The sequence below is a fragment of the Zootoca vivipara genome, chromosome Z1 (genome assembly GCF_965207765.1).
Source record: "Zootoca vivipara chromosome Z1, rZooViv2.hap1.1, whole genome shotgun sequence".
NCBI lineage: Eukaryota > Metazoa > Chordata > Lepidosauria > Squamata > Lacertidae > Zootoca > Zootoca vivipara.
This window is the reverse complement of record NC_142583.1, coordinates 61,763,573-61,790,892: the sequence shown is the minus strand read 5'-3', so window position 1 is coordinate 61,790,892 and position 27,320 is coordinate 61,763,573. Positions and strand designations below refer to the sequence as shown.

At 42.1% G+C, this 27,320-nt stretch overlaps 1 protein-coding gene across 1 annotated transcript; it reads left to right on the top strand.

The window, feature by feature from the left end:
• The first annotated feature begins 101 nt into the window (after positions 1 to 101).
• On the top strand, positions 102 to 27,320 carry CDS1 (CDP-diacylglycerol synthase 1). The gene is made up of 13 exons (XM_035112494.3): positions 102 to 1,393; positions 11,384 to 11,511; positions 12,307 to 12,403; positions 12,958 to 13,055; positions 14,794 to 14,933; positions 17,609 to 17,667; positions 19,332 to 19,414; positions 20,650 to 20,737; positions 21,692 to 21,760; positions 23,386 to 23,538; positions 24,282 to 24,401; positions 24,689 to 24,792; positions 25,661 to 27,320. Exons 1-13 carry the CDS (start codon positions 1,331 to 1,333, stop codon positions 25,788 to 25,790), a joined length of 1,332 nt encoding a protein of 443 aa, XP_034968385.1. The 5' UTR covers positions 102 to 1,330; the 3' UTR covers positions 25,791 to 27,320.

Here is a 27,320-nt window from a genome sequence, read left to right as displayed (position 1 = left end):
CTCTCTCTCTCGCTCGCGCGAGCCCGCCTACCTCCGCAGGATTCAGTTCCGACGAGAAGGAGGGAGAGGGAGAAAGGGGGCGGGGCCGAACGCATCACCTCAGGGGGCGGGGCCCGAGCGCCGCGCGACGGGCAAGAACGGCCGGCCGGGCGCGAGGAGGCAGGGGCTGCTTAGGGAGCGAGCGAGAAAGCGCGGGAGCGAGCGAGCGAGCGAACGTCCGTCCTTGCCTCTCTCTCCCGTTGAGGAGTCGCTCTCCCGCGCGCGGCTGTTTCGTGTGTGTTGTGTGTGTGTGTGTCGGCTCGCGCGGCAGTAGCAACGCTGCTGCCGCGCCGCCTATCGCGGGTGGCGCTGTGGGTCGGAGGCAGGGAGGCGCTGAAGGGGGTCCCCCCCCTCCCCGTTCTTCCAGGGGGCGAGGCAGGGGGTTTGGGGGCAGAGAGGTTAGGCGGGAGAAGCGAGCGAGCGGGTGACAGGGGTGGGTGGTGGTGGTAGAACCCTTGGGTGTCCTCTGTAGTTGGTCGTGAGGGGAAGGGGAGAAAACCCCATCGAAAGGGTTTTCAGAGGGGCCTTTGTAATTTTATTTTATTTTTTTAATGTGGGGCCGAGCAGCGCCTTTTTGGACGGGAGTCTTAATTGTGGGGTGCGCATAATCCCCCCCCCAATCATTTAAGTCTTCTGAGGAACAGAGCTGAGCTTTATTTCGGGGAGAGGGGTTTAGACAAGACACCTTATGTGTGTGTATGAGTCTCTGGAGTAAGAGACCCCCTCCCTCCCCACCTGCTTGTTTTATTTTATTTTATTGGAGGGAGGGTTCCCCCCCCCACTTTTCCGAGGGATAAAAAAGCAAATCTTATCTCAGAGCCCATTTATTTGGGGAGAGGGGGGGGGATACAGCCAAAGAAGACCTTTGGGCAGAGATCTTTCTGAAGGGCATCTGTTTTTTGGGGGGTCCCCTGCTATAATGGGCATCATGGAAAACTCCTGAGGGATCTCATGGGTCCATTCTGAAGGGCTGCCTGTTTGGAGTTATCCTCGCAGAGTCCTTTGAAAAGAGAGAGAGAGAGAGAGAGATACTTCCTTATTTCTTTTGCAGGGGGAACCTGATTTTGGGGTTGTTGTTTTCCCAGTTCTCTGTTTTCTTGCAAGGAGCTAGCTGGGATGTAGAAGGGTTCCAGAGGCCTAGGCTTTTGCAATTAAAGCCTGTGATTCTCCCCATTATTATAAGGTAGGCTTGTCCCCTGCACACACACACACACACACACACACACACACACACACACACACATTCTACTTCCTGCTCCTGCTGCTGTTTTATTGACCTCACACCAGGGAAATGTCGGAGCTGAGGAGGAGAGGAGCTGGTGGAGATCATGAAACTGCAAACCTAATTGACAAGGTAAGGTTGAATGGGCCTCTTTTTCGTTTTACCTGTTTCCAGGTATGGGGACATGGAAGGTGTGAGCTCTTTCAGTTTCCGAGGAGGATACTTCGCATACCATTTCCTCCGAGCAGATTCCACCACCCTTTCTGCTTGGGGTATGATGTAAGCAGTTCTTGTTCCCCAAGGAGGATTAAGATTTGAAAGGGAGATTCTTCTTTGCTGGCTCCTCTTTCACTCAGTTATCATTTCACCTCTGGGGATATGCTTGAGTAATGAAATTTGGGGCAGGTGTTTGCTTTCTTCACCTCTCTCTTAGGAAGTCACTCTTCCGTGTCAGTGACACTTGACCGTCCTTTATCCTGCGGTGAAGGTGTGGGAAAATGAAAGTCATCCTCCCTTCCCCACACCTCTGCATTTTTAATATCTTCATTTCTTAACAAGGTTGAGAGTATCCAAGGTGAATTGGTAAAGCTTAAAAATGTGGATATTGTGCACTGTTCCAGTTCTGCGGTAAGAGGCCGTTCTCTCTACCTGCAGTTTGCACTCTGTGCAGAAGGTTGTTCTTTGCATCACTCCTCCCCTTGTTCTACGTTTTCACTAGCTATAGGATGTAAACAGCCGGTTCACTAATATCGTACATTGACCCTGTGCATTGGAAGGAAGTAAAAAATAAACTGCTGAATTTGTTCTTGTTAGCTTGTTTCGACACCCCTGTCAGCTTATATACCGTATTTATGGTTTTGTAACTGACAGACAATTGACTCTGGGCTCAGATATAATATTTCAAGAGGAGAAGCTGCTGTTCTTCGCTAAAAACAAACAAACCCCCTTTTCATGGATATCTGTGCATTGGTTTTGTGCCTATTAGCCCTTAGGCAGACGGGATGAAACAATTCATTAGCAGTTGTGTTTCTGCCTTACATGTATGCGATTTTAAATACTGAACCTTAGGCTTTTAGAAGTATATGTCATTCCTATGACTGAATATTAAAGCTGACACTATATCAAGCATAATAGAGGCATCTTAATGAAATAACAATGCCAAGATTTTAAATATGTCTAGACTGTGTATGTATGCTTTGCCAAAAATGCACCATTCTTTTAATGCTAGGAAAGAAATGGAAATGGGTGAGCCCTGGTTTTTTTGCCTTTTAAATTCTAGCAGAACTTGGAAATGAAAGGTGTGTTTGGGAACTATTGTTTCATTTTGCCTTTTGATATGATTTAGAGTCCAAAGAGTGCGTTATTAGGGTACAATTTTTGTAGTGGTATTGTCAGTAAAGTCAATTGTTTTAGGCTGCTGAATACACCTGAGCAAGCAGGCAGGCCAGTTTTTCAAACTTTCTAACTTCAAGAAGTGATGGAATAAAGAGAGAGAGAAATGGATCCTGTTTTCAAGCTCATAAACTTAAAACAGAAGGCATACAAGAGAAGGGGACTGGAGGGAGAAGGTAGAATAAGATCACTTCTTTGAAGATGAAACAAAATGGTATCAGTCAGGCTGATCTTCCTGTATTGGGCTGATCTTCCCTTACTGGTGGTCTTGCTTGAATAGCAGTAGCTTGCTCTTGGTTCTTTGGTTGAAGGATGGGGCTGGAGTTGCCTTTCCCCTTGCTTTTTTCCTACATCTCCAGGGCAACTGACAGTTGGAGCAGAGTGTTCTTTCAGGGGGTGGGGTGAATAGAGGTTCCCTGTAGCTGTTCTGTTTCTGGCCAGTGAATAGGGCCAAGATGGTCTGCTCCTTGCCATAATGATTTTCTTGGGATGCATAAGGAGCAGCTTCCTCATGGCTCTTGGTCTCATACCTGATGACAGAAGGCAGAGTATCCTGCCTTTCAGCTCTGCAGTCCCAGGTCCATGGGGCAGGGGTGGTGGTGGTGGTGGTGGAGAGAAGTAGCAATGACTATACTCTCTCGAATTTTGTATTATGCCATGCCTGTCATGGCAGCCATTTTCTGACCACTGCCTGCACCACTTTTTGACTGCTGGTCAAAAAAGGTTGGCGACCCCTGTTTGATGTTACCCACCACTCTCCAACACAAGAACCTTCATCCACCATAAACAAAACCTTATGGTAACTGTGTGTTAACTTTAGTGTAAACTTGTTTGCATGCATGCCTGATGTTGGAAAGAGCACACTGCATCCTGGGGCCAGCAAAGAAGTCCTTCATTGGCGCCATAATCTCTGTAACACTGGGCTGGCAATCCCTGATCCTTTGGTGCATCTCCTGTTGCCTTATGTGCAGTGCCTTTTTTTTTTTAAATGGAGTATTCAGTCATGTGAATCTTGACCTGCAATCTGAAGTGGTATAGCCAAGCTAACAAGCTAATAGGCTTGCCATCAAATCTGCTGCTTGAGATAACTAGACATGTTGAGTAACTGCAGTAAACTGGCCAGCCTCTTTATTACTGCATTTTTGCCATCTTCCATGAACTAAGCGAGAATCTTGTATGCTTATTTGAAGGGGGTGCTAATTTCTCCTAGTTCAAACGCCTGTTGAAAGTTGTTCTGTAGAGTCTCCCAACCGTCAAGAATTGCTTCTTGGAGTAGTTTTAAAAACAACAACAAAATATAGCTTGAGTTAGAAGGAGCGTGAGCTTCTGGCCTTTGCTCCTGCCTTTAGGTAGGGTTGTGAAAAACACGCTGTTAGTGCACTTTAAAATCCTGGGTTTCTTCCTGTGGGCTTTCACCACCGCAGGCAAGGATAACGACATTAAAAATCAATCAAAAGCATCCGGGAGAAATCCCGACATGTAACCAATGGAATCATCGGTCTTAATGTTTTAAAGTCTATGAGCACCACAGGCACTTTTTATGTGTGGCAGAAGAAGAAAAGGAGCTGTGGGTGCCCTAGTGGCTGGGGAAACCCAGTGGTAAGCCCTTCTCAGTACAAATTGTACCTCCACATCTGACACTGTCACAATTTTAGAGTTGAGCAGCAACACTTAGCTTTTTCATTCTGTTGAGATGTCATTTGTTAGCAGCTTGCTCATTAAACAAGGGATTCCTAGTGGAAGGGATTTCCTGGAAGGGAATTCCTGGGTGGAAACGCAGCCAGATGGGTGGGGTGTAAATAATATATTATTATTATTATTAAATTATTATAGTGGAAGCTGCCAACCTTGTTGTCACCAGTGCCTCCTTTTACAATGGTCTGGTTTCTCCCTGCTTCTCTTTCTTGCTGCCACTTAAAGGTCCCTCTGAGGGGCTCACATGGATGAACTACCTGCTAAGACCTCTGTTGAGTGAGGGTAGCCTTGCCCAGGCCAGGAGCTTCTGGCCACCAGGGGTAGGGGTAGGGGTGGGGGATATGGAGGAATGTAGCCTTGGTGTGTCAGGAGGTGGGCCAGTACTCCCTCAGAATTGAAAAGCATGCCCTGTATTTGAGCATGTGCAGAGTGCCTTCCTCCAGAATTACTATGGAGTTGCAGCCAGCCCCCAGCAGGGTAGGACAAGGGACTATGATGCTCAGGGTCAGGGCTGGTCCCTTCTGTTGTGCTGACTTGGTGTGGCAGTGGGGAGAGATATACTGTGAGCATTTAGGTTGCAGCAGCTGGAACCATTTCACCTGATCCATTTTCAGTCGGAGTTGCTAGCTATGCCCCCCCCCCCAATTGTTGTACTACAGCTAAGAGCTGTTCTACAGTGGAATGGAGTCCTTCAGAAGGTGGTGGACTTGCCTTCATTGGAGGGTTTTAAGCAGAGGTTTGGTGGCCGTCTGTCATGGATGTTGAGATTCTTGCATTGCAGGGGGTTGTACTAGATGACCCTCTGGGTCCCTTCCAACTTTACAATTCTATGCAATGCTCTGGTGTAGTTGTGGCTCTAGAGATCAGAGGGTAATGTATGTTGTTAAACAACATGTTGTAATGTTTGATCTAATTACAAAAACAAATTAGTGAGCAATCCTGTGTGCCTGGGAAGGAGAAATTTGCAGCTGAGCAGTTAAAACAGCATGGTAGTAGCGAACAATGTTGTCCTGGACAGTGACCATTACTACTGTTTGATGATGCTTGCAGTTATAGCAGGTGCTTGGCAAGTCAAGCTTTGCTGGGCTACTGGGTTTGCCATTGACTGCTAGGAATCCCTTGTTTAATGAGCAAGCAGCTAACAAATGACATCCCAACAGAATAAAAAAGCTAAATGTTGCTGCCCAACTCTAAAATTGTGACAGTGTTACCGGTAGATGTGGAGGTACAATTTGTACTGTACTTAGAAGGGCTTACCATTCCAGTTTGTGTGAAGGAAAGACAAACAAAATATTTACCTGCTACTTATTATAATCTATTGCAGTGCCTTGCTTCCCCCCCCCCATAAATAAGTTATCTTAAACCCATGAGCCTGGCAGTGTGCAACTCTTCAAATTCTTGGAAGCAGTAGGGCTGGGAGTTAAATCTGGAGCTTTAGTCACACAACATGCTCTCTGCCCCGATCAGCGACTCTTTTAATCATCCTCAGACTAATTGTTAAAGGCCTGGTTATAAAAAATTTGCCTGGTGCCTAAATATATAAAACGATGGCACCAGGCGAGCCTCCCTGCGGAGAGTGTTCCATGAACAGTGGCAGCTTATGGAGGAGCAATGGGACATAAAATAAGGCAGCCCTCCCCAAACTAGTGCCCTCCACATGTCTTGGACTCCACCTTCCATCAGGTTGTGACGCAAGTGAGGGAAAGGCGAAGGGGCTGAGAACAGCAGAGGCAAGAAAAATGGTGGCACAGCACAAAAACAGGGCTCTGCACACATATTATTTTGCATTCCTAACATATTATTTTGCATTCTGCCACATACTATACTGCAGGGTGCCACAGCATCAGGCACAAGTGAGCAAAATGTACCATGCTAAAAGTGCCTCCTCTGCAGGGTAAGAAATCCAGATGACTCATGCAAGTAAGCCATATTGCATGGAAAGCTTAAACTAATAATACTAACAATTTATACAGCGCACATGGAGTGACATGCAACATTATGTGAGGTGATTTTCACTTCCTCCCCTTCCCCCTGCAGTCAGTTCCACTCACAGATGGGCACAGTTGGCTGTCACCCTTAGTGTTCAAAGCATTTCACATGCATTCATCAGTCATTTTATTTGTATGCTACCTTTCCATATAGCAGCCCTTTAAAATAGGCTAGTGTTAGCTGCATTTTGCAGATGAGGACTTGAGGTGATAAAGAATAGTAGTTTGCTCAAGTCTACCTAGTGAGTTTGTGCCTCAGGTGAGATTTGAACTAGGGACTTTCTGGCTCGTACTATTAGGTGTACTACTACCAAATTTCTCTATAAAAATGAAAAGTGCCTTATAGTTTTCTAAACTTCTAATTGGAATATGAATTTGATCTTAAGCATAAATCTAGTCTGTTTACTGAAGTTTCATAGGTTTTGTACAGGAAATAAGTAATAGTGTATGATTATGATGTGCTCTGGGAACAGATTATTGGCCATAATGTGTCCAAGCTTTTTGTACTGATTTATGTTAAAACAAGTATGGGAAAATGGACCAAAATGATTAAAATACTCATGCAGCCAATTATTTTGTCAGACATTTGAATCCTTTCATGCTTAAAACTGCTTTAGAAGTATTACTTTGCACTCTTATTTCTGTTTCTCTCTCTCTTTCTTTTTAATAGCCATACTTTTTAATAGTACTTTACTGGCTGTTGAAGGAGAACCTTATGTCAGGTTCTCCTTCTATGCCCAGGCATAGGCAAACTTGGCCCTCCAGATGTTTTGGGACTACAACTCCCATCATCCCTAGCTAAAAGGACCAGTAGTCAGGGATGATGGGAGTTGTAGTCCCAACACATCTGGAGGGCTGAGTTTGCCTATGCCTGCCTTAAACCTTAAACCTTCCAGCTTTCTAGAATTATCAAAGTCATAGAGTAGTTCAAGTTTCAACCCTGTACCTGCTTTCCTTATTTGTAAACCTAGCTGAACACACTGAGGCTTCACTTTGAGTAAATATTCATAGCATTGGGCTGTATCACAGCTAACTGTTCTTGAGATTGGCATAACTAGAACCCTGGAATAAACTAGGAAATTACTTAGTTGTGACACTAACAGATGTATTATGGCATAAGCTTAAGCGGACTATATTTCAGTTGAGATATATGAACATTTCATGAAGTGGGCTTATGTAACAATATATTTGTTAGTCTTGAAGGAGCCACAGGCTACCCCTCTGGAATAAGTAAATACTTGGAACTTTAAACTAGGGCAGTTGCTTTCAGAATCCAAACTTCCAGTTTCTGGCTTTGTGATGCATCTGGAAGCTAGAGGTATGCTGTGGTACAAGGAAAAAAATAGAAAGCAAACAGCTAAGATAGCATTGTGACCTCAAAAAATTCAGTCTAAAATAATCAAGCAGAAGCTCAAACTAAAAGTTCTCATTCATTATTTGAACAATAATATTACTAAAATGTTTCACAGATTATTGGTTGGATTTGATTTAGCTGCTGAAATCGCAGCAAATGGTTTGGTTTTCTGTAGCCATGCAAGTGTTCTGTGAGAAGGTCTGTTGTCTTTGTCACATATTTTGTTGTTGTTTAGTCGTTTAGTCGTGTCCAACTCTTCGTGACATATTAGGACATTTAAAAAACATTGTGGATTTTAGGTATAGTCTTTTCAAGAGAGAGACTACTAATTCCTCATATCCAAAGTTATACGGAGTACCAAGCTGTAGTTTTCAGGATTGTCATATGTCTGCACTTTAAGTGCATTGTACACTACTTTGATGGCCTAGTTCTGAGGCTGTTTCAGGTTGGATGCCTTCTTGGGATGAAACATTCTGACTTAAAATTGCCAGGGTTTCAGCTCTTCACTTTTCTCATTTTGGGGACTATAAAGACTTAACTTCCATTCTGGAAAAGCTTGAATGGGTAACTACCGGTACTACCGGTATGTAGTAGGACTGGGAATCTGTCCTTTTCCTGCAGAGATTGACAATTCATAAAATGTCCGATTCTTTTTCATGGAAAGGTATTTACCCTGTGGAAGGAGAGAAGAATTGCAGTAATGTGAGAATGGTATTCTTTTTTTTTAAAAAAAATGCCAGGCTAAAAACATAAACATTTTGGAAATGTTGAAATCAGGGTGGAGGATGTTTTTTGTGCAGCCCCCTCTCTCATGGACAAAACCAGAAAGGATGGGAAAACTGAAATTATATATACAATATTTATTTTCAATACTTTATTATTAAGCTTGTGGAAAGCATTATGTGTAACTTGTCATATAAAATTATTGAGTTTCCAACAATTCTTAAATTTTAAGGTACAAATCTCTTCTATGCCCAATGTTAAAGATGGAGCAGCAGGCTGCTGCACTCTAAATATATCAGGCATACCTTGGGTTTTTCTCAAAGTCGTCCCATTGAAATATATGGGCCTAACTTAGTCATGTTTCATTAATTTCAGTGGGTCTACTCTGTTGTTTTGCCCACAGTTGAGAAAATGGAGGGAAGGAAGAGGGGAGGTAAAAGCAGTAGTCATCAATATTATAGTAAATAGAATTAAGTTTTAATGATTTGGGCTCAGAAACTGTCTCTTCAACCTGCAATTCAGAAACGGAAGAAATGAGTTACCAACCCCCCCCCCCCAACTCTAGGATGTCTAAACACTGTAAACAATGCTGCCTCTTTTAAATTGCTTCCAACTCTTGTGAAAATGAGCGTCTCTTTGTTTAACAGAATTGCATTTGAGCTTTACATATTTACAGTACAGGCATCCTTGTGGGCTGTGAGGAGACCCCCCCCCCAGCCCAAAGAGGATGTCTGTAAGGGCAGAGGAAGTTTTGTTTAGGCTGCTCAGCCACCCTGCCAAACAGCTGATGTGTGGGGTAGTGCAGCAGCAGCAGCTGCTGCTTTCCTGCACATCTTCCTGCTGACCCCTGAGCTTCAATTTTAGTTGTGGATATTTTTTGATACAGTATTTTTGGAATGCATTGAAGTGAGAGGGGCAGAGACGGCATTTAAAGGGTGTTTGGTGGGTGTTCCCCACTTTGCTCTATTTAACTTATGCACACAGGGCCAGAAGGTGCCCCCACATAAGTGGGGAGTTGCCTGTATAACCCTTAATGATTTTGCCCCTTGGGTGCCCCACTGTCACTAGATAGCCTTGTGGGCTGGGGACAAGTCCCTATCCTTAGTGCTGCCCTTAAGCGGGCTTCAACCTGCAGGCTCCAGCCTGCCAAAGTTTAGTTGAAGTCTATACTGACGCAGGTGGCACTGTGGTCTAAACCACAGAGCCCTAGGGCTTGGCGATCAGAAGGTCGGCGGTTCAAATCCCTGCGATGGGGTGAGCTCCTGTTGCTCGGACCCTGCTCCCGCCAACCTAGCAGTTCGAAAGCACGTCAAGTGCAAGTAGATAAATAGGTACTGCTCCGGCGGGAAGGTAAACAGCATTTCCATGTGCTGCTCTGGTTCGCCAGAAGCGGCTTAGTCATGCTGGCCACATGACCCGGAAGCTGTTTGTGGACACACACCGGCTCCCTTGGCCTATAGAGCGAGATGAGCGCCGCAACCCCAGAGTTGTCCGCAACTGGACTTAATGGTCAGGGGTTCCTTTACCTTTATCTTTATACTGAAAATAGGAGAAGAAAAATACTGCCCATTTTCTTGTTAAGAAGAAAAACCTCTTCTCTCCCTTACCTGTTTTAGTTTACAACAAATTTCTCTCTGCTGATAACTATCCTTAAAATCTTGTGATTCCTATTAAACTTCTCCCAGCAGATTTGGATTTCCTCTTCCTTTTTTTAGCTGACACTACTGTAAGTCTTTCAGAATGACTATTCATACTGTGCTCTGATTGGCAGTCATAAGATACAGTGTTCATGCGTAATGAAATTAATTCCTATTTATCTTTGGTAAATGATACGGCAGTGAAAGCAGAAAGAGCCAAGGATGGAAAACATCTCACATTCTTAGGCACCAGCATCAAATTTATTGGTGTCCAGTCAAGAACATTTCCCCCACCCCTGTAAAGTATGAGTACAGGTATAATTTCCATCCTGTCTACTACTACTACTACTACTACTACTACTATTACTATTATACAGGTTTTTTAATTAATTGCTGTTTTGAACAATACAATTAAAGTAACATACTACCGTAACAAAAATTAACTGGGACCCAGGTGGCGCTGTGGTTAAACCACTGAGCCTAGGGCTTGCTGATCAGAAGGTCAGCGGTTCGAATCCCTGTGACGGGGTGAGCTCCCGTTGCTTGGTCCCAGCTCCTGCCCACCTAGCAGTTCGAAAGCATGTCAAAATGCAAGTAGATAATTAGGAACCGCTACAGCGGGAAGGTAAACGGCGTTTCCATGTGCTGCTCTGGTTTGCCAGAAGCGGCTTTGTCATGCTGGCCACATGACCTGGAAGCTATACGCCGGTTCCCTCGGCCAATAATGCGAGATGAGCGCGCAACCCCAGAGTCGGTCACGACTGGACCTAATGGTCAGGGGTCCCTTTACCTTTACCTTACTAACAAAATTAAAAGAGTCAAAATAGGAAAGGAGGATGTGGATTATTTTGACCATAAATTGTTAATACAAATATACCGGACTACTGAGTATGATGCATGCCTCAAAAAAGCTGACCAAAATGTTCTCTTTTCTGTGTTCTCACATTGATACCTTGTCAGCTCAAATAAGGATAGGGAGTAAAGGTAAATTTGTTAAATCTATTGCTGTGTGGGAGGTGATGACTTCTTCCAGTGTTCAAGCACATTGAGTTTGGCGGGATCTTGCTTTCCATAATTTTTTTAAAAACAGCTTTCTTATTTGTTTTTGAAAAGCTGTACAGTTTATCTGCAAAGATAATTTTGTTCACAATGTTGAAAATTTCTAGCATTTGACTTCTCATGAAATCATGCTTTGCCACTGATTTCAAATAATGGAATAATAATAAATTATAATAAATTTCTATATTACAGGACATTTAATGTTGAAAAAATATACTGGTGTATGTGTGTTTTTAGTTTCTTAAGTATATTTGCACCATGTGCTTTGTTTTAGGATGTAGATGGAGAAGATAGATTTGCGGAGCTAGACCTCAGGACTGATTCAGACATTCCTGAAGTTGTTCCACCAACAGACCGCACTCCAGAAATTTTTAAGAAGGCCCTTTCTGGCTTGTCTTCCAGGTATGGAAAAATAAAACTGAAAATATTACTGTAAAATAAATTAATCAGGTTGTATGCAAGCTAAAGCTTTGTTCTTGGAATTAGTTGCTTAGAGATGCATTCAGGGAGCCATTTGAATGGAGACAATTATTCTAAAAAATGGTCCATTGTTTTTATCTCATTACTGTATCTCTTCCTAGTGTTATGAGTTTATAGGTGCCAGTCTTTTAATACCTATAATCCTAGCAAATGTTATAATATGTCAGGCTAGCTTCTGAGGTGATTGCCTGAGGGGTGGACCATTAAAGGAAACAAATGAATGGTGATGGGCCATTAAGAGGGCAGATGAAAGGGAGTTCTGTGCTTTGTGAGGGTGTAGCCCTAAAAAAATAACTAAAGATACTTTAAAAAATACTGTTTTTATTGTTTATAACATTTTAGTGATGTTCCCAGCCTGAAAACCCCCAAAGAAAGGGACGGTGATAAATATTTTAAGTAAATCTTAGTCTTTCACTTGGGTATCTTACAAAATCCATTCTGCCAAACAAGCCAAAAGTATTAACTCATATGCATGCTTAATTTGAAGTATGCCTCATTGAACCTAGTCGGATTTATTTCTAATTAAACAGATCCCATTGTCAGTGCTGTTCTGACCTGGACATTGCATTTGGTTTCAAGCATGAAAAAGTTACATTTAGACTCATCAGTATTCCTTTGCTCAGTTGCTGAGTGTTAATGTAGCTTAATACTTAACTTTGTTTCTCTTGTTATGAAGTGGCAGGCAGTTGTAACATTATGGATTTTTTTCTTTTGCAGATGGAAGAATTGGTGGATTCGTGGGATTTTAACTTTAGCTATGATTACAGTTTTTTCGCTGGTTATTTATATGGGATCATTTATGCTGATGCTTCTTGTAAGTTTCCTGAACTTTTAAAATTTATTTGCTTTGTTTTAGCCAGCGTAAATGAAAACCAATTTGTTAATCACTTCAGCCTGCCTTTTCTCGATTTGTCCATTCTGAAACCCAGGCTAATTGAGTAGCATAGCCACATAGACTGAAAGTCTCCTTTGCTTTTATAATCCAGCACTACTTGCGGTTCCAATTGAGATATAGAAGCTAGAAACTTGTACTGTAGTTGAAATCTGAAATGCCAAGTAAATTCTTGTCTTTCTCTGTTCTTCCCCATTTGGAGCAATATTGAACACAGGCCTTTATACACAACGTAATGTGCGTTGAGAGTTTCCCTTGATGTTGTATGAATCAGGAAGCCTGTGCACTCAATTTCTGGAGTGCCTATGAGCCTGCTAAAGGCATCTATGAAATGAGCTATGCCATATCAAAATACTTTGACTCACCTAAGATCAGTTTCCAGTTCCAATTATCTAGGAATACCAGCATGTGAATATGATGCATTTCTATCCTGTATTAAAAAATGGAATCTCATTCACCTTTTACCTTAATTTCAGGTCATGAGCATACAAGTAAAGTGTTTCCATGAGATCATCACTATAGGTTACAGAGTCTATCGTTCTTATGAGTTGCCGTGGTTTCGAACACTGAGCTGGTAAGTAACAACTGGAAATTTCGGCTCTAGCTGTTTCCATCCTTTCCCCATTACATCCATAGGGATGACTTTCTAGTGCAGGGGTCCCCAAACTAAGGCCTGGGTGCCGGATGTGGCCCAATTGCCTTCTAAATCGGGCCCGCGGACGGTCCAGGAATCAGCATGTTTTTACATGAATAGAATGTGTCCTTTTATTTAAATTGCATCTCTGGGTTATTTGTGGGGCATAGGAATTCGTTCATATTTTTTCCCAAAATATAGTCCGGCCCCCCACAAGGTCTGAGGGACAGTGGACCCGGCCCCCTGCTGAAAAAGTTTGCTGACCCCTGTTCTAGTGGAAGCGCAGGCTGAGGATTTACTGACTGCTTCTAACTGCTGGCTTTGTGGTGCTTCACTTCTATACTTGAATTAAAATACCGTGTTTCTCATATTTTAAGGCGTCCCTATAAAATAAGCCATGGCACGATTTTCATGCTTTGAAAAAATATAAGACATACCCCGAAAATAAGCCGTAGTGCTACCGTAAGTGCAGTTCTGGAGGACCTCGCCAAAATACCCAGCAGCGCGCGCCGTGTGGAGCCCCGAGCCAGCGGGACCCAGCTGAAGCGCCGACAAAGCCTCAATCATCCTGTGCTGGGAAACGTTGTGGCTGTGGGGTTGTGGAGGTTACTCTGGCTACCCGGCGCTGCTCCTTTCACCCTCCGCTGTTTGTGGCGTGCAGCAGCAGCAAACTGGAAGGGCCAAGCAGCGCCTCGTGGTCTGCAGAAACGCTCACACAGTGCAGGATTGTTTTCCAATTATCTCGGGACAGTCGCTCCACCTGGAGCCATAACTTGCCTTTCTCTTTCGCCGTGTAGCGTCAGCGATTATTCCCCTCCTCCCTTTCTGCCCGCTCTCTCTCCCCTCCTCCCTTCCTTTCCCCTTGGCACGGGACCCACTGAAGTGCCGACAAAGCTCCCGGCAGCGCTGCGCAGAGCGCCCCGAGCCGCAGCAGGAGTGGGTGAGGGTAACGGAAGTCGGAAGTGGTGTGTCTGCCGCGCGCCTTTCCTCTATGGTCTCTACGGGTGCCGCGGAGGAACCTCCTGGTGGAATTGCGCTCGCCCCTGGCTTTGCATGGAGCACTGCCGAGCGGGCGAAGCCTGGGACGCCCCGGGAGGGAGCAGGAGGAGGCGGCGCCTGCGGCGGAAACAGGAACGGGACGGCGGAGAGGCCGAGAGCCACGGTGCTCCTCCTGCGGCTCAGGGCGCTCTGCGCAGCGCTGCCGGGAGCTTTGTCGGCGCTTCAGCGGGTCCCGCTGGCTCGGGGCTCCATGCGGCGCACGCTGCTGGGCGCTTTGTCGGTGCTTGAGCAGCAGCAGCAACTTACCGGTTAGTAAAAGAAATAAAATAAGACACCCCCCGAAAATAAGCCATAGGCTTATTTTCTTGAGTAAAAATAAATATAAGACATGTCTTAAAATGTGAGAAACACGGGTAAGTGAGACATCAAATCCTTCAATAATGGACGCAGTTAAAAGAAATGTACCAATTTTAAACGATTACTTTTTTTGGTATCCCCTGCAAAATACCCCTCCAAATCATGTTGTATATGCTTGCTTCCATTGGAAGACTTCAAAGTATGCAAAAAGTTAGTTTTCTTACTTTGATATTTTCATCTTTAAAGATATAGAACGGTATGAAGAGAGAAAAAAGGGGTCTCCCTTCTTAGAAAGTATCTCAAGTTGCTTTATATGTTGCAGGTATTTCTTGCTGTGTGTGAACTACTTCTTTTATGGAGAGACTGTAGCAGATTACTTTGCCACATTTGTTCAAAGAAGAGAGCAACTTCAGTTCCTAATTCGCTATCACCGGTTTATATCTTTTACACTTTATCTGGCAGGTAACTTGGTCCAACTTGTTAGTTGCCATTGCAGTTATTTATTACTTGATGTCAGATTCCAGTGTTCTCCCTTTCTGTGCTATTAGACAAAGAGAGCGCGCACACAGAAATTACAGAATTAACTATATGCAACCTTTGAAAACCATACTCATGGGTTGCAGTAAACACTGAGTAACTTGGTAAAGGCATTTTGGCAGTAATCTCCCATGTCATAGCTCCAGAATTATTTTTAATGAATAGCTTCAGTGTTGGATAAGTTTGGGAATGGACATTCGAGTGGCCTGATCTTGATCCAATCCTGCAAGGCACTTGTTAAGCAAGAATGCATAATTAGTATCACTTAACACCTAATTTTATTGCCACTCTTTAGCAATCCAACTCTTTAGCAATCCAAGAATGCATAATTAGTATCACTTAACACCTAATTTTATTGCAACTCTTTAGCAATCCAAAGTGTGTATTCTTGCTTTGAAAACACACTATGTGTTGGTGGGCCATGAAAGTTCTAGGTCAAGACATTCCAACATGCTCGCCAGGTGTCGCAGACTACAGCTCCATCAGTCCCAGTCTTGTGGCTCTTGGATAAGAAGCTGTTTTTTATTGGTTGATTATACAATACTGAGGTTGGGCCATACTTTATGTAAACCAAATAACACTTCCAGAAAATCCTCTAGATGTTGTTGTCCAGGGAAAGGATTTTCACAACTGTGAAACAATTGCTGAGGCTTTTAAAACCTACATGTAGATGAGATTATCAGGGGAGTGGTGCTGCCTAATCTAATAATTTGTTGTAAAACACAAGGGGGGGCATATAATGATTATCTCATTGGTATTGCATTTTTAATAAAGGCAGGCACCAGACTGAGTACATGTGTCTTATGCCCAAATTTTGAAATTTGTGCTTGGAGGTTACCAGCCATCTTTTTTGCTTTTGTCAAATAACCGTGCATCAGTGTTCCTTGAAAGCTATCGAGTATGAAAAATGCTCTGTTGGATGCAGACCTTATTATATACAGCAATAACTCAGGGCAGGGTAAATATTAGTTATGGTTCACATTTTAATGTGAACTTTCTTAATTGGTACTTCCCAAAACAGTAAAGGTAAAGGTAAAGGGGCCCCTGACCATCAGGTCCAGTCGTGTCCGACTCTGGGGTTGCAGCGCTCATCTCGCTCTATAGGCCGAGGGAGCCGGCATTTGTCTGCAGACAGCATGACAAAGCTGCTTCTGGTGAACCAGAGCTGCGCATGGAAACGCCGTTTCCCTTCCTGCCGGAGCGATCCCTATTTATCTACTTGCACTATCTACAAGCATGTGCTTTCGAACTGCTAGGTGGGCAGGAGCTGGGACCGAGCAACGGGAGCTCACCCCATTGCAGGGATTCGAACCACCGACCTTCTGATCAGCAAGCCCTAGACTCTGTGGTTTAACCCACAGCGCCACCTGGGTCCCTCCCAAAACAGTATAAAAAGCAAAACACAGCTATCGTTCAAAACGCACAGTTTTCTGAATTCTGTCCTGCGGTTCTCCAAGCAAATAAATAAATAAATACACAAAATACACTATTAGAGAAATGTGTGAATTAAAATGGATATATTAGTGAAATAACATAAAAAAACACATTATGTTAGGGGAAATAAAGATTTATTTAAAAAATTACAAATTGATGCAGAGATATGGCCAACTGAATTTAAGACTTGAAAAATAAGAAACTGAAATTGACCCAACCTTAGTAAGAAGCCTCACACCCTGCTTGTGTGCAGGAAGTCAGATTGGTAATAATGCATAATATATACATGTTCTCAGGGGTAGTACTCACAATTATTGGAGCATGCTCCTAAGAGAACCCTGCCAGGCTTCCACTGCTTTTTAAGAGAGCATTCAAGGTACTCCTATCCATTAGGCATTTGGCAGTTGGAACATTCAGCTCCTAGGGTGATTTTTTCAGGCTTTTAGCTGTTCATATTGTCTTTGTTGGGAGGTTGCATGTTGAGTTTTAAGTGCCTTGGGGCTTCTGTTGAAAGGCAATCTATAAATAGGTTTTCTCCCCTCTCCAAATCAGTCATTAAAGACTCACCTGCAATTATAATTTTAAATATTTGGCTTCTGAGTACAAAAACTATGCTTACAGTTGAAATGAACAGTGGAAGTCCTTGCCATCAGTTTCCTTACAATACAGTGGTACCTCTAGTTGTGTTCCGCTCTTGTTACGGACTTTCAGCTTACGAACGTGGCAAACCTGGAAGTAAACTGTTTACTTCGGGTTTGCTATGCGCGCATGCGCAGAAGCAATCAGTGTGCTTTGTGCATGCACAGAAGCGCTCAATTGCGCCGTGCACATGCGTGGAAGAGGTGCTCTAGTTGTGGACTTATCGGGGTGTGAACGGCACCCCAACACGGATTAAGTCCGCAACTAGAGGTACCACTGTATATAAGAATCTGGACAATCTTGTTCAACATACTGCTTAAATTGGCCCTATAATCAGGAGGTACAATGGAAAAAATGTTAATCTCTAAAGAAAACAGTAGTATTTACAGTTATAGTATGGAGGTTAAGACTGATACAATTGAAAACCGAAGTGGAGGGTGCAAGCCCAACAATGCAACCGGCTAGCTTCTGTTCACTGAAAGGTTGGAAAACATGCACCTGTTTTCTGTTTTTTTTTTTTTGCATAGGTTTCTGTTTGTTTGTATTGAGCTTGGTGAAGAGGCACTATCGCCTGCAATTTTACATGGTGCGTATCAATCCTTTAGCTGCTAAATTTGTTGTCAAAACAATTAGCAGTATTAAATCACTTGCTTTTTGATGTTTTTGAAGTTTAATGTCCAAAATAATTTTAAAGCCTTATGAATACAAGTTATTAACCTGCACTGTTAATACAAATCTGGATTTGAGATATGGAAGTGATACCTTTGTCAATGACTGTGTTGACATGTTTAGCTTCTGAAATGATGGTTTGAAGTAACCATAGTTATATATTAACCATGTTCTGGCTCCGGAAGACATAGTTAGCTGTGGTTAACCAAAAGTAGCAGTAGAAGTTTGTGAATCCCCTCTTCCTAGTTGTGCGGGAATAGGACAGGGTGCAAACACAAGTTTGTGTTTTGCTTAGGCTCATTTCAGGTTGTGCATGTGGCCTACTGGGGTTGAAAGCAGCTCAATGTGTAATTTATGGGTTCTTTGTTGAAGACTATTGCTATAAGGCTTAATTCAATACACTTTGGAAAAAGTGAGTTTTATTATTTTCTATACCAACCAGCCAGCAAAACTGTTGGGGTATTCAAAATCTTCAGCATGAACATAAAGAATTTTTTTTAGTGCACATTAAACCTTTAACCTTTACGTTCTCACCTCTGCCTAAGTTAACAGTAAGAAACCAAGAATTATTTTAAAATTATTGACTTACCTCAAGGCTAACAGTATTTTGCATTTTTCTGTGGTTGCACTTTAATCCAACATGTGTTTTTGAATGCCTCTACATAGTACTGCTTTGTGGATTGGTTGCAGATGTGCTTGCAATTGTCCTGAGTGATAAAAACACAAAAATGTAGATCTACAAAAGTGTGCACTACTACTTTGTCCATAGTCAAATATGTACAGTATAAATGTGTATACAGCTAAAACAACTCTTCATCGCAGATCAGAACAAGAGACTTTAGAAGTTTCGAAATGTATAGCATCCATGCTGAATGTAAATGTAAATTGAAAGTATCTACTTAGCACACACAAAAAGCACACATCATAGTACACATATGCAAGTGTCAGAATAGTCATATGGGGAATATTAGTCAGTGGGATTCATATTTGAACCAGACCTCAACATTTAGTCCCTAGTAGCCTACCAATTATTGGCTACATTTGAAATGGTAATTTAATTGTATGAAACCTCTGTAGAGTTGCCACATGGCAAATCACAGTTTGTTTATAAGAAGGGATTCTTCTTCTTTAGTACGTCTGCAGGTAGTGTCATTTTGATCCTTTGTGTTCATCAGTAACTTGTAGGAACTAACTTCTGTCTGGAGAATTTTTCATCATTATATTGCATGTCATCACCATAACTTTGCCACTAATATCTTTCATGTTCTAATTCTAAATTGTCTTATATGTATATGCAGACTATCCTATTATTTTCCACCTTTGTTCTTCCTCATTCCCATTAAGATACATGGTTAAAAGTATTTAAATTCCCAAATGGAAAAATTATAGGAGTTTTAATAGAAATCTCTTTTTATAACTTTCTTGTCTTCAAAATTAATACAATTAGATTGTGATACTGTTTGTGTACACCTCTAATTTCTTAGAATGTCTGTGCAACTCCTTCAGCTAAACTACCATTTTTATTTAGATGTATTGATCTGTTGTAGTGTCACTAACTTGTGTTATTGCACTGTTTAACAGTTCGCATGGACTCATGTCACTTTGCTGATCATTGTAACACAATCCCATCTTGTCATCCAAAATCTGTTTGAAGGCATGATCTGGTAAGGGGACAGTAATTCTTGCAAATCTATACATATGTCTCATTTGTGTATATAGTATGTTTCTAAGGTCTGGTAATTGTTTTCTTTTTCACAAGTTTGTTTGCAGATATTCCATGAGGCCTTGTCTAGGACTTAAAATATCTGGAATAAACAATAAAATAAGCATGGTTAAAATTCAATTCAAAATTGAAACCCTCACCCTCTGAGTAGTCTTAAAATATTGGTCCACACCACTGTAATCTAATTTTCAACTAGCATTAAGGACTGCTGAATGTAGGTCATAGAAAATAAGAGCCAGTTCTAAATACATTGTCTTGGAGGTCTTGTGGGTGACTGCAAAACTTTCTTCCAGAGCCTTTAGGATTATGATGAAAGGCCAGAATTAACTATAAGGAGTATGGATGGGTATACGTCAAGAAGTCATACAAATGTCTCAGTAAATTTCATTAGCTTTATGGTTAAATCCTGAGTAAATTGCATTGCTGGCGAGGAGTGAGATTGCCCTGTGTTCAGGAAAAGCTTCCCTCTTTCTTACAAATGGGCAAGGACCACGATCCAAACGATTGTGACACTAGTTCTGTGAACTAAAGGGGACTTCTGGTTGTTCAGCAGCAACCCTCCAAGCTCTGTGGCAAACTGCTTTTGAAACTGAGGGAATTTGTGATATGGAATGAGTGTCAGCAGTTTAAAGAATGATGTTCAATGGTTCTACTGGTTAGCACAAGCCTTTGAATAAATTCAGGCAGTTAGTTGATTCCCATTCTGTTTTCCTGTTGTCTAGTAGTTGCCTATGACTGAAGTGGAAAGTGGGTCTCCTATTGCAAGAAGAGACCCAAACATAAGTTTTGAATCTAATTATTTGTGGTGAGGGGGGTTGCTGATGCATAGTCTAGATTTATTTTAATTTCAGAGGCATAAAGCTCTTCCATTTACAGGAAGCATTTGTCTCTTTAGAGCTCTGTGTCCATCTCTTTTCCAGACATATTTTTTCACAACTTTCAAAATGTTTGGCATTTATTTACAGTGTACAGTTTCCTCATATTGCAGAGCCATCTCAAAGTGATCATTCTGTAAACATTTGCATTTAAATTATTTTTAAAAAAGAATGCTGTTGCTGCCCTAAGAATTTGCCCTTGCAAGTTGACTAGGATCCCCCCCCCAAAAGAGTTACTGTTCATAATAATGCCTCTGGGTTGACTTTAAAGTATGAAACTTTTTTTCTTTTTACTACTCAGGTTTCTTGTTCCTATCTCAAGTGTTGTTTGCAATGATATTGCTGCTTATATCTTTGGATTCTTCTTTGGGAGAACTCCGTTAATTAAGGTACAAAATTTGGTTCAGTAAATAATCAAATAACTTTTTATAGGTTTGGCTCATGTTTGGCTTCTATTTACTCTGTGGAAGTTTAAGTCTTTTCTGGGGAACTGCAGGATGTGGCATATCCTGATTATGCATTTCTTCACATTATGGTTATTTTGGAAGGGATTGTTCCATCCAGCAACTAGGCTAACTATAATTTTGACTAATTTTACAGTATAGCTTGCTAGTTGTGCTCTCGGATTCTTCATATTCTTCTTATGTACAAATACAGATTGCTTTCTTTGTTATATTTCTTGCTATTTTCTATACTTCAATATTTCGTTAACTTGTCAGAGGACCTCTTACCTGTTAGAGGGAAAAAAGTAGCACTATGGATGGGTCTACAGTGTTGGCTTTTATTGGTGATCAGAGTGCATTAGTTGTATTTCTGGCACTCTTAACCAAAGATTTTGACTTCTGGGAAAACATGGTCCTAGTTCCCAGTAGCATTAATAATAATAATAATAATAACAATAATAATATATTTATACCCCTCCCATCTGGCTGGGTTTCCCCAGCCACTCTGGGCAGCTTCCAACAAAATATTAAAATACAATGGTCTAGCAGTTGTCTTGTCATAGACACATTTAATCTGCATTAGTAATTTACAGGCTCCTATTTGAATGTGTCTTTGAAGTCACTGCTGCCCTCAGACACAATCCCACTACCTTATTTGAAAAATAATTGCAAATGGAGGTGCACTTTTGTAAAGGCTGAGCATTCTTATCTGTTATAATATATGCATATCTACACATGCTACTCTAGAAGTAGTACAGCTCTTGAAAGATGGCTGGAGCATCAACTGATTATACTAGGTCTAAACAGCATTTAAGTTCTGCTTGTATGTTATGTGTGTGTGTTTCGCTTGGACAGAAATGCAAAAATTGTTGTAACTTCTTCATTTCTCTCTCTGATTAGCTGTCTCCCAAAAAGACCTGGGAAGGCTTCATTGGCGGTTTCTTTAGCACAGTTGTGTTTGGATTCCTTGTAAGTGGATGTGCCCTTCTCATACTAATGTTGTGTTGTTCGTTGCATTTGATTTGAAGCTGGCGTGAAATGTTCCGAAATGTCGCCCTTCTGTTGAAGCTTTCAAGTGTCAGGCTCTTGACAAGTTAAGGCTTGGAATACCACTTTGTGTCTAGAAGATGTGGATGGCAGGCTGACTTGTGAGTGTAATCACAATTACAGACAGCTTTCTTCGCTGCAGCAGAAGAGAGTTGGTTGAGTGACAGCATGGCATGTGACTATACTACCTTCCCTAGCCACCTGGGTAGACATATCTTCATTTGGTCCCTGTATAGACCACCCTTCCGTATAAGAATCGTTGGATGGTGTATGAGGACAGTAGTTCTAAAATCACAGAGCAGTAACTCATAAGTCATTGAAGTCCTGTATTTCACAATAAAGCATCCATATACAAAACATTGGGATGCGGGTGGTGCTGTGGTCTAAACCACAGTGCCTAGCGCTTGCTGATCGGAAGGTTGGCGGTTCAAATCCTCGTGATGGGGTGAGCTCCCGTTGCTTGGTCCCAGCTCCTGCCAAACTAGCAGTTCGAAAGCACGTCAAAGTGCAAGTAGATAAATAGGTACTGCTCTGGCGGGAAGGTAAATGGCGTTTCTGTGTGCTGCTCTAGTTTCGCCAGAAGTGGCTTAGTCATGCTGGCTACATGACCCGGAAGCTGTACGCCGGCTCCCTCGGCCAGTAAAGCGAGATGAGCGCCGCAACCCCAGAGTCATTTGCGACTGGACCTAACGGTCAGGGGTCCCTTTACCTTTATACAAAACATTGCTAAATTGTATGCATTTTACAATACAGGCTATCATGCTTATCGGCCATAATGGTCCTCAAAATGATTCACCCTATTAAAACGTGATTTACAGGCTGCTGGTGCTGCCTTTGCAGCGACAGATCTTCAATACCAGGATTCTAATTGGTATCTACAAGTATTACGAAGTGCCACACTCATGTTTTAAAGACAGTAGCAACAGTGTGTGATGTGGGAGAGAACACCTGTCCCCCAGAGTCTTCTCCCCAGTTGAGTAGCTGTTCCTGCTGCTGATGGCGATGGGGAAACTGGTTTGGTGTGGAGTAAAATTCCTTTGCTCCTCCTTGGAAAAAGGGACAGCCTTGGAAAAGGGGGTGATTTTGCCTGCTTGCATAAAATTGGAGCAACACCCATCTGAATGTGAAACCTTGAAAGAGTGACTGCTGCTGGATTTGCGTTCTGTCCTAACAGCAGGCAGGACTTTCTTATCGTTTGTCTTGACTAGGGCAGAATGCACTTTTAAGATAATCATTTACCTGGCACTGAAAGGACAGTGCGTTTGGTATCAGATAAACTTTCCTGGGGAGGGCATTTCACATAAAGGGTGCCACAGACGAGATAGCCCTGTATTCAGGGCCTCTCTCCCATGCAGGGCATAGCAAAAGCTTGATTTGCCTAAGCCTTGCCTTTTGGGTTGAATGGGAGAAGCAACCCAGAGGGAGGCTATCCTCCTACAATGAGCCCATCACAGGTAAGACCAGTGCTCCTTTTTCTTGTCTTGAAGAAGTCGAAGATGCCGTCAACTCGTCACAAAGATCTTATGGATGCCTACTGTGCTTTTCAGGCTGCCACCCTTCTGGCTCAATATCAGTATTTTGTCTGCCCCGTGGAATACAACAGTGAAACCAACAGATTTGTCACAGAGTGTGAACCATCAGAACTATTCCAGTTACAAAAGTACTCCATACCACCTTTGCTTCAGGTTGTGCTGGGAAGGGTAAGTAAAGCAAAATCTTTAAGGCAAAGCTGAATCTTTCAAAGTTGGAATTCTGAATGAAATGCTTTTTTAAAAGCCCATTTCTCCCTTCTTCCTTTGGAGTAAGTAAAATAGCAACTTTTAATTCTCTCCTCCTGCTGCGTGAGAAGGAGGGAACAAATCTACTTGAGCTGTCTGAAGTGACTCCTGCTTTGTGCTGCTGCTGTGTAGAAATAGGCAGGCCAGGCCAACCCACCTGCCTTCTTCTAATCATTCATTGTCTTCCAGAAGGAAATGGCACTGTGTGGCTTGCTCTATACCCACTTTGTGCCTCTCTGCAGAGGATGGCAGCCAGGGAAAGCTCCCCCATGTACCTGGACCTAAGGCTGTTTTCCCAACAACCTTTTTCTAATATCCCTTGCTGGTCCATAACCAGGGGAGAGGGACAGGGGGAAATTAATTTTAAGAAAAGTAGAAAATGAGGGGGAGGCTTTAATTAAAAGTGTACAGACCTCTCTGGAACTTTACTCGAACCCCGATCTCACACCAAAGACAGGTCTGGTCTGAGAAGGCTGGATACTCTTCTTTCACTGATGAGGTCAAGATGAGGAAGAGGTAAAGATGGTCTGGTTTCTTGAGTAAGGTGCCCATCCTTTTAAACATTTAATGCTCCAGGTCGTCCTTGAGGGGGTCTGTGGATATGGAGAAAACTTAAGTTCCTTATAAGTAAAACAGGTAAAATTAATGACCATAATCTCTTGTAGGAAACAGTGAATTTGTGCCCGTTCCAGATGCACAGCATTGCTTTGTCAACATTTGCATCCTTAATTGGACCATTCGGAGGCTTCTTTGCTAGTGGATTCAAAAGGGCTTTCAAAATCAAGGTGTGTATGAATCTGGACGCATGAATCTTCCCTGTACTGAGACTTCTGTGTCACTTTCGTAAGTGCATGTAGAAATAGAAATTTGCTGCCCCAGTTACCATGGGGTACCTTTTTAAATTGAAAAAACACACGTTATGGATTAATTGACTAAATGTTGCACCTGCAACTTAAATATAACTGATAAATTGATTTAAAAGCAGTTTAAAAGTGTTACATTAAATATATAATGAGTATTAATTAGGACAGCTATCTTCAAATAATAAATTGAGTTTCCTTTTTTTCTAAAGGATTTTGCTGACACTATTCCTGGCCATGGCGGAATAATGGATCGTTGTGACTGTCAGTATTTGATGTCTACATTTGTTCACGTCTATATCACCAGTTTCATAAGGTATGTTCTCTATTAATAATTCATTGCAGAGAATTGACATGAAGTCGTTACATGAGTCTTCATTTCAGATATTACTGTAACCTGCTCTATGTGGCGCTGCCTTTGAAAAGTGCTCAGTCATTTAAACTGGCTCATAACAGAAGAGAACTCATTGTCTTGGGGCTTAGGAAATGGGTTCAAATGGAAGTCATGGATGTGGGTAGCGATGTGAATGGTTCCTTTAACTTAATAGAAGCTTACATTAGATGCATGTCAGGACAGAGTTGCTGGTTGCTTGTCCCAGTACTCTACATTGTTCTATGTGCAAAGCCTCTCAGAAAGTACCAGTGGCAATTGGTATCTTCCTTGTTATCTGACGTTACTGTTCTGAGTTGCTGGAGACTCAGATGCAAAGGTATAGGTGCATAAATGGGCGTATGCAAGGGGAAGCAGCATTTCATATTTCCTCACATGCAGAACCTTTTCTAAAAAAATTAATAATTTTTATTGGTTTTTAAACAAATACCAATACAAAAACCATTAAATACTTATCCTGCTGTACTGCGGAACCGATTTTTGTGACTGGTAGGTTATAAAAGAAGAATCACCTAGTTTTGTTCTGACATTCTTAAATATCCCTCCCTATAGTAATGAGTGCCTGGGTGGAAGTTCCTAATGAGGAAATGTGTCTCTCAGTAGATCTGGTTGTTCATGTTGAATTTCTGTGACCTCATTAAGGTGTTTGCATATGTTCTGGTCAGCATGCTTTTGATGCTGTACTGTCCCCAGTAGAGCGAAAATTTCGTTTGGATGAGCTCTTTATAAGCAAACATTTGATCACAAGTGGTATTGCAGATTGATACTTTGTCTCCTTCAATTTAATTGCCAGAGGCCCCAATCCCAGCAAGCTCCTGCAACAGCTGTTGGTGCTTCAGCCAGAGCAGCAGTTAAATGTCTACAAAACTCTGAAGACACATCTCATTGAAAAGGGGATTCTTCAGCCATCGCTGAGAGGTTAGGCAGACCAAACTGTGGACTACAAAGAGAAGTGCAGCTGGAAATGCAGGTTTTGCTTACATGAGCATGACGTGTTGGACCGAAGTCAGACTTTGTGCCTGAAGATATGAATGTCTGTTTACTAAGATTACTGTGAATATCTAGGAGGCCATGCAAGATTTAAGTTCCTTCTAACTGCATGTTTTTGCTGTCTAGTTTAGTTCTTTGGGTTGATGAGATGAGCCTTCTCCCTTGGTTCACAGCTACAGTTTTTTAAAAATAACTATTTTTAAACAACGGTGGGCACACTCCTTCTGGAGCAAGACTTCAACGAATGATTGGGAGTACGCAGTTCATCAAAATACATTTTAGTGCAATGATATTAACGACTCCAGCTCAATTAATGACACTTTGCCGTGCTGCATTTTAGCTGACAGTATCACTAAACTTTGACCAAATGGGATCTGTTTTATCGTGTTGCATCACTTCCCCAAAATAGGAAAGGGGCTTGTAATGGAGGAACCCTTACAGGAAAGGTGTGCCTGTAAATGGATGCCTGAGGTTGGTTTTGCTTTTAGTTAAAAAGCCTAAGTGGCCGGTGAAAAATAAAAGTAAAGGAATGGCTTCTTGTAAAAGGGAAATGTTCTTTGGGAGGGTGGGGCTCTTCCTCATAGCATCCTAAAGACCAGTTTAAAGCACAAAATGCCTACTTGAGTTGCAGGCCTCTTCTTTACCAGCAAACTCTGTCCAGGGCTTTGGGGTTGAAATGACTGATTAAGTCTCTGGAATGTGCTCATTTGTGCCTCCAATGTTTGGACGTGTTAAATAGAAACTCCCCCTTCCATTATGGTAAGTGCAATACAAGTGCTAACTCAGCAATATTTTGATCACTTTCGTAACAATGTTAGTTAAGAGTCCTATGCTGTGAGATGAATCTAGTGCTTCCACCGCTAATGGAGTCTCCAGGGCATTTAGTCAGTAACAGAGTTGGAGATTACTTCTTCTTTCCCTGTGGGGAGGACCAGCACAGATGTGCTCAATATGATTTGCACTTTTGAGATTCCTTACCGAACTCTGCATGAAATGTGACATTTCTAATATTCAAGGCATGAGTTGCTTTTTAAATGCTTCTGTGTGGTTTCTTTTTATCATGTGATAATAAAAAAAATATTTTTAAAGCAAATGAAAGTAATAAACCTAAAGCACACGAATGCCAAAAACATGGTATGGTGAGGACTGATTAAATAGGATTTAAGGCATTAGGAGTGTAATCCTCATGGAAGTTTCTTTCTACAGAAGTCTCACTGAAACAAAGGATATTTGCACAACAGCACATCTATTTCCATTCATTTCAGTGAGACTTGTGCAACAGAACCTTCTGGAGGATTCTACCCTATGAACTTGGTGTGAGTGAGTTTTCTTCTGCTGTGAGCTTTCAAGGTTACATATTTCTTGCCCTGCTTGGTGCTGCTTGACTAAACTGTGTAGTGAAACTCAACACGTGTTATTAACGTCTGACTTCTAGAAAAATGAAATCCGTTTACATCATTGTA